This window comes from Notolabrus celidotus, chromosome 10 (assembly GCF_009762535.1).
Source record: "Notolabrus celidotus isolate fNotCel1 chromosome 10, fNotCel1.pri, whole genome shotgun sequence".
NCBI classification, from domain to species: Eukaryota; Metazoa; Chordata; class Actinopteri; order Labriformes; family Labridae; genus Notolabrus; species Notolabrus celidotus.
The window spans coordinates 12,160,127-12,172,292 of NC_048281.1; the positions used below are offsets into that span (position 1 = coordinate 12,160,127).

General features: G+C 41.0%; 1 protein-coding gene across 1 annotated transcript in view; it reads right to left on the reverse strand.

Moving 5' to 3' along the window:
* The window catches only part of ttn.2 (titin, tandem duplicate 2), a 198,922-nt gene that overhangs the window by 117,209 nt on the left and 69,547 nt on the right, over nucleotides 1–12,166 (reverse strand). The window contains 20 exon segments of the mRNA XM_034694393.1: nucleotides 137–205; nucleotides 378–455; nucleotides 578–643; nucleotides 919–990; nucleotides 1,486–1,542; nucleotides 3,021–3,074; nucleotides 3,294–3,338; nucleotides 3,573–3,629; nucleotides 4,888–4,914; nucleotides 5,009–5,086; nucleotides 5,192–5,401; nucleotides 5,847–6,107; nucleotides 6,844–7,111; nucleotides 7,305–7,388; nucleotides 7,472–7,655; nucleotides 7,754–8,039; nucleotides 9,561–9,671; nucleotides 9,800–10,087; nucleotides 11,163–11,453; nucleotides 11,576–11,863. Coding sequence (XP_034550284.1) covers nucleotides 137–205; nucleotides 378–455; nucleotides 578–643; nucleotides 919–990; nucleotides 1,486–1,542; nucleotides 3,021–3,074; nucleotides 3,294–3,338; nucleotides 3,573–3,629; nucleotides 4,888–4,914; nucleotides 5,009–5,086; nucleotides 5,192–5,401; nucleotides 5,847–6,107; nucleotides 6,844–7,111; nucleotides 7,305–7,388; nucleotides 7,472–7,655; nucleotides 7,754–8,039; nucleotides 9,561–9,671; nucleotides 9,800–10,087; nucleotides 11,163–11,453; nucleotides 11,576–11,863 — 2,874 coding nt within the window.

The window sequence follows — 12,166 nt, forward strand, 5'->3', positions numbered from 1 at the left end:
GCTGACAGACTACATGAAAATACTGAATCAACAGTTAAAGAAGATAAAGACGGAGTCAGAGAGAGGCTCAGACGGGACAGACGAGAAGAGGTGAGGAGGTAAAGACTCAAACAACAGGAGGAACAAAGGGAGGTACCTTTCTTTGGCACTCCAGGCTTCTCAGCAGGTACGGAGGGAGCGGCGGGCTTCTTTACCTCCTCTGGTTCTTTTATCATTACAACACAGAACAAACCAGGAAGTCAACGAAAACACAGACAGACAAAGGAAAACACAGAATGAGTCTGAACAACAACGATATCAAACCACGTCATGAAAAAAGTGTTAGCATGAGACAGCGTCATCACAGAGAGAAGGTGACAGAGAGAAGACAGCTCTACCTTTAGGAGCAGGAACCTTCTTTTCTGGGACTGAAACTACAGGAACCTTTTCCTCCACAGGCTTTTTGACCTCGGGCACTTTAAAACACATTCAGTAAAATGTCATCACATGAAACAGTTAAAGACGGTGAAATATCACACAGACACGTTACATCAAACTACATTAAAGGTGTTACTAGCATGTGTCATCATGCTGCTACCTTTGGGTGGCGACGGCTCCTTCACAGCTGCTGGCTTCTCTTCAGTCTTTTTCTCAGCTTTAGGAACTTAAAAAACACCGACTGAGTTAGCATCAAGAGAGAGATGCTGAGCATTTGCAGGTTTTGCAGATAAGCGCAACAGAAGATAAGAAAATAAAGCATCTATAGTAGACAATGTTTGAGTCTATCTGCGGCAAATAAAAGATTTCTTAAGAAGGCAAAGAAAAGAAGACGAAGGACGAAACATTTAAAGATTTTAGTAAAAACGGACAAAAGAGCAAAACAGCAAGATTATTGTGCAGAGCTGAGCAGCAGGAGGAGCACAAACAGGTCTGCTGTACCTTTTGAAGGGACTTCCTGTCTCATTTCAACTTTCTTCGTCTCAACTGTCTCCTCAACGGGGAGTCTGGCAGCTAACAGAAGAGAAAACACAAATAAATACTCACACAGTCAGAACACACATTAATGGAGTTAGTCCAAGATCCTCTGTCTTGGAAAAGGTTAACTACTTACTGCACAAAAAAACAGATGACATTATTTCAGTCACCTTAATCATTACGTCTACATTCTGTCCGCAAAATGTTCATATTAAGAAAATACTGTGTATCATGAGAGCAGTTTCATAAGAAGAGTTTAAAAACGTTCTGTTCATGGTGATCAGAGGAGAAAGCAGAAGTTTAGAAAGTTAAAGCAAAGAAAGTAAAAACCTGATTATCTGCACCAAAGCATCATGAGAAAGATATTAATAATCAAGCAGGAGAGAAAATAACAGAAGACTCAAAAAATGAAGAGAAGAAATGCAAAAAGTCAAAGATGTAAAAAAAGAGGAATAAGAAGAGGGAGCCGAGGTTAGGATGGGCTCAAACACACACTCAGGTATTATCATCATCCTTCCTGTGATCTAATACCTGTAGTTATGGACACCTGTTCTGTTACCGTCTCTTCTGTCCAGCTTTGATACTCGACTGAAGGTGTGACAACCACAAAGTGACAAAAGACAGCAAACGTGAGGCAAACAGTTTGTGTGGAGAAAACTCAGAGAGCCATTTCACAGCACAACAGAGTCACTGTCTTGTCTTGTCTCGGTTTGAGAAGTGATCAAAAAGTTACACAAACTACGACAAAGAGACAGAAACAGACGACAGACAAACAATCTTAGAAAGCCTGCACAAAGACACAAAACGCCTCCAGAGAGATGCAGACTGACATCCAAGAGACGCAAAGAGACGCAAAGAGACGTAATTATATGAATGGTGACAGAAATAGAAAAGACAAAAACACTAAACTGCCAACAAAAAGACACGAAACGAAGATGGTGAGATGCAAAATGACTGAAAAAGTAAAACAGCATTTCTGTAAAGAGGCAGAAATAAAACACAAACAGATGTAAACAATGACAGGGACAAAACAACAACCATGAAGACACCAAAAAGGCTTTCAAAAAGACACAAAACACCTACAGAATTCTACAAAATGACAACACAATTAGGCAAACACATAATGAAGACAAAGTGACACATGTCAACTACAAAAAGGCGAAAGATGTCAACAAAGATGACGAAAATTTAAAATGATTGCATCTCTGCAAAAATGATTTTGCAGAGATGCAAAACGGCCACATAAAGACACTAAGTGCAAGCACAAATACAAAAATGGCCACACAGAGTCCAAAACAACAACAAACCAATGCAAACGGACTGAATATCACAACATATGAAAGAAAACACAAATGAACACAAAGAGCTCTGAGCGAGAACACATGTTGTCTGGAAGCCTACGAAGTCTCAACCCCAAAGACAACCACAAAGCTTTAAACAATGTATGACAAGTTTAATTTACGAGCTCGACAAGATAATGATTCTGACTGTGAAATGACGATCTGTTCTGAAGTTAGTGTTTGTGTGATGGAAGATGTGAAATGAGATGAAAGTTAAAGAGTGAAGGAAGATAAAATCACTCAAACAACAACAAGACAAACAGTCAAACCACAGCAGCATGTGCCTTTATGTCGGCACACTCACGAGTGTACAAAGCAGGGATCAGTCACATGATACACAGGTGATGTTACGCTGACTGAAGGTGGCAGATTCTGTAAAGTCTCATTCTGAGAGCATTTTAATTCAGAATAATTTTCATTCATTTTCAAATTTTCCACATTTTGGGAAAGCTTATTTCTCAATTCTCAATTAAAATATAAGATTTTTTACACTATATTAAATTCCAATAAATGTCTTTCACTTTTTTTTTTCCATGAGATAAAAAATCTATCAAACAAAAAAGAAACATTTCGGCAGATAAATATGGATTTTTTAAATTCTGATTTTTCAACAGATTATTTCCCAGATCTGCTCAGATGGTTTGCTGATGATGATGATGGGTATGGTGATGGTGATGATGAGAAGATGAAGTTGGAATAAAAAAGAAGATATAAAACATTTTGTACCTCTCTGCTCCACCTCCACCTCTTCTTCGTAGTGATATGAATATTCGGCTGTTTCTTAACGAAAGCAGAAATATTCTTGTTCTTAAATGCAGACGAATCAATATTTCACATTCACCAATATGTGTTAATCTAACTTTTAGTGACTGTGTTCAGAAAGTGATGTTTTACAGTAGGAATATGTAATTTTGGTTATTCGGTGTTAAATGTTCTTTTTATTCTATGTCTCCGATGAATGATGTGAGCAGATGAAGTACAAAAGTGCATTGTAAATACCTCTCTGTTCAATCTCTTCTTCATACTGATAAAACTCAGCAGATTCTTTAAAAGACAGAAACATGTTTGTTACCTTAAATGTTAAATTTGGGTTAATGTTAAAATATGAGTACTTTAATTAAGAGCATTGAGCTTCAGGTTCAGTAAAGCTTTAGCGGCGGTTAAGTTAATCTCAAGTGTTAAAATAATAATTTTAGTGGTTAAACTTTGATAAAAATGTACTTCCTCATTATTTAACTCTTAAAGCAAACAAAGCGCTGCTCCGGTTTCACGTCTTACCTTGAAGTGCCACTGATGAAGGCATTTCAGGCCTCTGAACTGAGGAGTCTGGGATATCTACAGAGTAATGAAAACGTCTTTTACTAAAACTTTATTCTCAAAAACTATCAAAATAAGAAGTAGAATACTGTTCTGTAATAAAACCGAACAGCTGACATTTTAGAAAATCCTCCTGTTTCCATGCGTCTGCCAGAGATGTATGCTAATATGCTAATGCTACTATAACACAATGTTAAATACACCTTCTTTAGCCAACTACAAACAGCATAAAGCTAGATATGCTACCAAAACTTCTTCAACTTTAGTAAACAACACAGCTAGTATAATGTCTGATATGTACACTGTAAATACTTTAGCTTTAGGCAAATGGAAAGAGCTAGCATGGAGCTAACTATACTAAAAAAGAAACACTGCCACTTTAACATTAAATACATAAAGCTAGCAAAGAGTTTGATATGCTAACTTGCCCGTCAGCTAAATATAAATACTGAAATAGAGTTGAATACAGTGACTGTACCTTCTCCAACTTTTAACAGTTAGCATAATGTTTCTGTTGATGCTCTTTGCATTAAACTTTAGCATAACAGTGCACACATAGCTCACCTTCTTTAAACTAAACCAACCAGCTACACACTGCTACTAACTAAGCTAAGCTAACTCTGCCTTCTCTAAAATTAAACACAGAGTATGATATGCTAACTTCACCTTCTCTAATTTAAGCTATCTCTGTTTGCATTTGGATATACCTGCACATATATCAAGCTAGCTAAGAGTTCCATATTCGAACTTAACATTTTTAGCTAATCACAAAAAGCTGGGATAATGTTTAAGATACTAACTCCATCTATATGCACTTTGGCCTCCTTCAGACAGCTAGCTTTTCCGTCTTTCACTTGAGCTAACTACATCTATCAAAGAGTCTGACAAACTGCACTCACATCATTTAATCTGAACTAAAACACAGTTCAAATTATGTTAAATAGGCTAACTTTAGTTTATACTGCTAGCATAACCTCTACATGCTAACTTCACCTTGTTCAACTTTGGCCAACTACAAACAGCTAGCATAACACCTCATATGTTAACAGTCTCTTCTTAAACATTAGCAGATTACAAGCAGCTAACACCTCATTCTCATTTAAACAAATAAGGCAGCATTAATACTTTAGAGACAACTAAACAATGTCTCTAATGTTAGTGATCTGCAGATTCACCCGCCTCGCCTAATACAACCTCGAGCTTTCAGACAAAGAACGGAGGATTTTCTGAAATATTGCAGATGTATTAAAGTTCTCTGGCGTAATTACGTACTTACCGATTGGCACCATTGCTAATTCAATTTCTGTGAAGAAGGAAGAGTGGACAACGAGTTAAACACCAAAACACACAAAAGCTGAACAGAAGCAGAAAAGGTGCTGTCTGACTAGGAACTGTACCTTTGCCAGACAAATAAAGCTCAGCTGTGCTCTTAGCCTCTCCTCTGGGCTCCAACCTCACAATCACTGAGTACACGCCTACACGGGATTATTAATGAAGACGTTTAACACTCAAGGCATCAAAACAATGAGAAAAAAAATCTCTCTGTGACGGGAATTGGGGCTGGATGGCACTCTACACACCTTCGTCTTCAATGGTCACGTTTCGGATAACCATGAAATGTCTTCGGCCCTCGCTTGTGAAGTTGTACTTAGTGCTCTCTTTCAGTTCCCAGGTGTCTTTGTACCACGAAACGATAGCGTTGTCGAAGGACACCTCACACTCAAAGGTGGCCGACTGGCGCTCGTTGACTTCGACGTTGTGGATGCGTTTGGTGAAATGAATTTGCTCAGCTAAAACAGATAAGACGTGAATGGGTAAACGCATCACAACTGGGAATGTATGACAAAACTCAATGGTAGTTTTTATCGACACAACATCCACAAGGTTAGCAATGATGACCACAAAGAGATTTATGGGACGGTTAAGATGGCAGGTTGTTCAGGGGGGATGGATTTGAGTCAAGACGGACTTGGGAAGACAACGAAGAGGAGGATGATGATGATGATGATAATGATGATGATGGTAGACGTGTTTGCAAGGGAGTCCAGGGAGAGATGAGAGGCATGAAGAATGTTAACACAGAGAGACACATCCCAGAAGAAAAAGAAAAAAGAGGTGACATCCAAATATCCACCGTTAGTCTCGGAGTATGATGGGGGGATTCGAAAGAGGTTAGTAAACGGGCAGAGCATCCACCACGTCTAGAAGGTTGCAGGACTGTTTCCTGGTACAAACCTTCAACCCAGAGGTCGGCAGAGGACTCCAGGTGCTGGAACTTGCAGGCGTATCTGCCCTGGTCTTCAGGCTTCAGGTCTCTGATCAGAAGCTTCTGAACCTTGTGTTTCACCTCGGACGAGAACCTGCCCTTCATCTCTAACTGCTTGCCATTTTTAAACCACTGAGCCTCTACGTTAGGAATGGACAACTGACAAGACAGAGAGCACGACTGGCCTTCCTTACCCGATGTGTCCTGCAGATGCTTCTCGACCTCGGGCTCTGGAAAACAGAGAAGGAAACGCAAATATGAGAAGGCTCAGAGCATCACCGAGTTTAATCTGAAGTGAAGAATTTAAAGTAGTGACACTGATTTTAATAAAGTCTGAGATGTGCTCACAGTTTCAAGATTTATCTAATTTTAGATACTTAGAATAAAACATATACACATTGTATATTATTTTTGTTTTCCTTCCACTACAGGGCCTGCTATGGCAAGTTATTGTTGCTGAGCTGTGATTGGCCAAACATTGATCATAACAGGGGTTTAATTAACCATATTTTGCTCTTAATGGTCAGACACCTTCGTATCTTAAAAAGCTCATAGTGCCCTATTGCCCCTCTAGAACTAGGCTCCCAATATGCAGGCCTGCTCATCGTACCTAAAGTCTCGAAAGAAGTATGGGAGGTAGAGCCTTCAGTTATGAGAGACCTCTCCTTTGGAATCATCTACCAGTCAGGGTCCAGGCGGCAGACAGCCTCTCTACTTTTAAGAGTCGGCTTCAAACTTTCCTTTTTGATAAAGCTTATAGTTAGAGCTGGCTCAGGCTTGGACCAGCCCTTAGTTATGCTGCTATAGGCTTAGACTGCTATAGGCTTAGACTGCAGGGGAACCTAGGGGCACTATCACTTGACTAATCTAACGTTGCACAGCAGCTGTGATTGACACACCCAATGCAGATGTAAAGATGGTTTATATGTAATAAGATAGGTTCAGGTGTGTTCTATCAGCACTGACCGGTGACGCTGAGCTTGGCGCTGGAGATGTGAGGCCCACAGACCACCCGGTAGTTGCCCTGATCAGACGTCTGACATCTCTTGATCTTGAGCAGGTGGCGGTCTCCACTGATGCTGATGTCATACTTGTCATTGGTGTCCAGTTTCTGTGTTCCCTTGTACCAAGACAGGGTGATCTCTGGGTAGTTGATCTTGACCTCACACTCAAACACCGCCTCCTTGTTGGTGAAGACGGACTGATCGGAGATGTCCTTCACCACGGTAACGGGCTGCAGGAGCAACAAGAGGGTTAACTCAGTCCATACGACTGACAGGAACAACATCACTGACTGTTTAAGTACAGTTTGTGAGTCCTAAGCTGACAGATTTATTGGTCTGGTTGGGCTGGGATGTGTAAATGATTAGATGTAGATGAATCCTGCATTTGTTTAGACTAACAATAAAGCGTGAACATATCCTGACCTCTGTGCGCTCCATCCTCTTCTGCAGGTCGGCCACCAGTCGGGCCATGTCCTCATCCGACTCTCTGTCAGCACGTTCAAGTTCCTGTGAACATCAACATGCTCGTCACTCACCTCACCTCTGCAGAAACACATCACACTAACTGTACATGAAGAGAGGAGCATTACCGGTCTTCCACTTTCTTCTGCCTTCTCCTTCTTCAGCTGCTCGATGGCCTGCAGCAGGCCTCGGTAGTCTGTGATGCCGTACATTCGGGCATACTTCTCGTACTCTTTTGGGTCCACGTTCCTCAACAGCTCAACGATGTCGATGTCCTTCTCCTCCTGTGGACTCTTCTGCTTCGATGGCGTCCTGATGACAGGAACGTTTGCAGAGATTGAAAACGTTAGACTTAAATTCACACAGGACACAAACGTGGAGGCAGAAACCTTCGTCGCAGATGAACTCACTTCTTCAGTTTGGCCCTGAGGTCTCCCTCCAGCATTGCCGCCCCCTTCTTCTCGTCCACGTGCATGTCAGCGTTGCACTCAATCTCTCCGTGCTTGTTGGAGGCGACACACCTGTACTGACCCGAGTCTGACTTGGTCACCTCTCTGATCTCCAGTTTGGCCTCCTGGCCCTTCTGCTCCATAGAGATCCTGCCTCCGTGTGTGATCTGCCTCCACTTCCCCTTCATCCACTTCACGCTGGGGATCGGGTCGCCGCCCACCTTGGCGATGAAGGTGGCCGTGCCCTCTGAGGAGGAGCAGGTGAGGACGGCTCAATATTAGAGAGTGTTATAGAAGGAGTGAGACTAACAGCTGATATCTATGACAGTCCACACCACAAACAAGTCTGTTCATGTCACACAGCATGCTTTCTAATGTTTTAACTCCTTGTGCATCAATATACATAAACCTTTATCTGCATAAAAAGGACACATGAACCTGTGCTCGATTTAATCAAAAAGAAAAAAAATCGACTTTTATTTTTAGAAAGACAAAAAAACAAAATGTAAAAAATGCTAAAAATAAAGTTGTTAAAGGTCTGGGTTTAAAAAAGGTAAGGACATTTTTTTTAACTGTGCTCCTTACTTCTCCATAAAATAGATAGAATAATAATAATACTATATTTTGTATGATGTTTTTTATTTTGCAAATGGTGCACAAGCATCAGAAAAGGTGTTTATATTTTGTTGGTGTCCAATATGAGTGTGACTATAGCAGCTCCACAGCATCCCTACAAAGTATCAAAACAGCTCCAAAGAAAGGACTGAGGGACAGTTTTACCAACAGATAATCTTAATAAGCCTACTTACAAGTCAAGATACACAGAAAGCATCTTGGACCCAGACTCCAAATGCAACAGGAAACCAAAAAATAAAGAAATTGGAGATTTTCTCACTCAGTCTCTGTATTTCATTCTTAAAAGTAAACTTACCTTTTTAATTTGGAGTAAATTTGTTTTAGCCCTTGACTGCATTATTATAATCATTGTTATTTATCTCATTTATTTAGCTATCTATTTATTTATTGTCTTTATCAGATCATTTTAACTTTGATCAATTTTACTTTACTTTAGTTATTTTAATTAATTTTATTATATTGATTTTATTTTATCTAAAAGTCTTTTTATCATCACGTCTTTTATTATTGTATCCATCTCTGTTGTATTCTGTCTCTGTTCCTTGTGAAGCACTTTGGGCTACATGCTTGTCTGTATGACACCTGATATATAAATCAAGATGAGTTGAGTTGACCTCAATGATCCAACATTAAATCCTTAACTTGACGTCTGAAGTTTAAAACAGCAGCTCGTGTTCACTCTCTTCACAAAGTTCAATCTGCTCCACATCTTACAGGTCTGAGGATCTGATCTTAGATTCTGTTATAGTGCCATCTAGTGGCAATGAGAGGTAAAACTTTAAATCAACCAAGATGTCAGTTTTTGTTGATGGTCTTCACTCATTGAACAGCTACATGTTGCATGTTTACTGCATATCCTAGTCAGCAAAGGAGGAGGAGGCATGTGGCTCACTCAGGTATTTGTGTGGTCAGCTGTCAGACTGATGGCAGCTTCAAACTCTGACTTACACACAGAGCGACATGCAGAGACATTAAAATGTCTCTGAGTTTAAAGTAGATAACTATTCTTTACGAAGCTGATCCCTTGTTGATATCATGGACGAGGATTCAACGTGGCTAAAAAATGTGACAGAGATCTGAAAGCCTGTGTGAAGTGTTGTTTTGTGTTCTTGTTTCTGAGGTGTGGTCTTACTCTCAGTGACGTGTGTGGTTTTGGGCTCCTCGATGAAGAACAGGTTGTCCAGTTTCTTGGTTGGAGCAGCAGTTGGAGCTTCAGCTGGAGCCGGAGCTGCACCTGGTTTTTCTGCAACAGTCATGAAATATGTCACCAACTTTAAACATCTAAAATTTCAAAGTCTGAGTGACACTTTAAACTTTAACTCGTGCAGACATTTCTCCCAGCAGCCTGCAGTCGATCTCTCATGGTCTTACCTTTGACTGTGACTTTGGCCTTGCAGAACTCGCTGCCGGCCTCATTGGTGGCCTTGCACAGGTAATCTCCGGCGTCGTGTTTTGAGGCGGAGCTAATCTCCAGAGAGGCAGTACCGTCTGAGAAGGTGATCCTGGTGCTGCCACCAGACATCAGATCCTTCCTGTCCTTCATCCACTGGATCTTCAGAGGAGGAGAGCCACAGACATGACACCTGAGGCTCAGCTTCTCGCCCTCGTCCACGCTCAGAGGTTTGAGAGGGACGTCGAACACCGGAGGCTTCCTCGCCTCTGTGGGACAGAGAGAGACGGATTCTGTTTAGAACAATGGATTGGCAAAAATGTCATCATGCTGAAGAAAATATAAATCACAAGCAGATGTCTAAAAGAGGCAAAGTGGCCGAGCTGTTTGGGATCCTGCAGGTTAAACATGAACCGGTTCGGGTTCTGAGACATTTCTCTCATAACAGCTGCTTCAAATGTTTTAGTCTCTTCATAACGACGCTCAATTTACAGCACAGAAACAAAATCACTCTGCATCTTATAAAGGTCTCATAACTATCCTAAATCTCTTCTTGTATTGCTGCAGCTCGTGGTGACAGGAACCCTCATCTCACCTCAGATGAAGTCTTATCATTCTGAAGTTTTTTTCTATTTGTTAAATTCATAAACTCAAAGATCCTGCAAAAAGATCAGGTATATATAAGTGTCATCTCTCTAACAATGTTTATAGCAACAGATTCCCTCAGCCTTAGTCAGGTGTTAAATAAATACAGTTAGATGTTTAAATCAAAGAAGTTACATGTTGTTATTATAAGATTTTAGCACATTCAAGACTCAAGAGGAGGAAGTATTTATTTCAAACTGTCTGAATTCAGCCTGATTTTGAGATTTTCTTGTCAAAAATTTAAATTAACAAAAAAATAAAGTTTCTCCACTCGGTTGAACGTGAGTACATTTTGTCCTTTAACAAACTGAATGACATTACAAATCACATCTATCATTTTCCAGAGTGAGATCTTTAACTGTTTGTCCATCTGAGAGTCTCAAAAACAAAAATCTGTATCTGTGAATCACAGATGAGAAAACAAATATTATTTTAAAGATCTTTTTTAAGTTTTTAAATTGTCTTTAAATCCCGACGGCAATAAAGAAACACTGTGACAAATAAAGAGAAAACATCTGTAGCTGTTGTCATTATCAATCAGTCTGATCATTCAGCTTGAACTTAATTAAACAATGTGATCAGTTCGTGTGTTTAAAGATCTTATCTTTAAATCACAGAAACCTGAGACATGAACTCGTCTAAGTGTTTCTATCATCTCTCTCTGCTGTGAGGACTCGATGTGTGTCAGCTCTGATCCACCTGAGATTCCCACAGTGAAGTCGCAGGAGGCTTGGCCCGCCTCGTTTGAAGCCTGGCAGGAGTACCCGCCGCTGTCCGTCAGCTGGCTGCTCTTAATGCACAGCACGGCCACGTTACTCTTAAAGCTGATGTCGTATTTGTTGGAGCTGTGGATCTCTGCACTCTCTTTGAACCAGCTCACTGAGATGGGCTGAGAGCCCGACACCCGGCCCTCGATCTTCACCAGTTTGCCCTCCAAGTCCTCGATGTTCTCTGAGGGCTTTTTGGTGAACACTGGAGGGTTCTTACGCTCTGCAAAGAAGACAGCAGCGTGACGTGAGGAGGGAAAGTGGTAAGTGTGAAACAAAGAAACGCCCTCAGAGCGTTAGAGAAGAGAGGGCTGAGGTTACCCCGGGTCAACCCGGGTTAAATACCTTTGACCGTGATGTCAGAGGAGCACGAGTCCTTCCCCATGTCGTTGGAGGCGTGGCAGAAGTATCTGCCTGTGTCGGCTTTATCTGCCTTCATTATGGTCAGGTGGGGCGTGTTATCCACACAGCTCATCTTATAATTGCCTCCACTGCGGATATCTTTATGGTCTTTAGACCATGTGACCTTTATGGGGGCAGAGCCGGTCATGTGACACTCAAGCTCAATGCTGTCGCCCACCGTCACCTCCTGTGGTGACAACTTCCTGTCAAAGATTGGAGGGTATCGTGGTTCTGCAGAGTCCATGACGGAGCGAAGATAAGACAGAAGAAGAAGAAGAAGAAGAGGAAGAAGAAGAACCTTTAGATAATCATACAGAGACTCACCGTCAGGTCTCATCACACCTGAGAGGATCAAACACAACGTCTGTTTCTTTATTTACACACTAAGAGGTTTCTCTGGACCAGGACCTCACATGTTCTCAGGATGTTCCTAACTCTCACACATCTAAACATGAAATTCTGAAACTTCATGTGTAGGTACAGAAAGCTTATAACCCTCCTCTGTAGTCCCTGCCTCTTGTTCAGACGTCTATG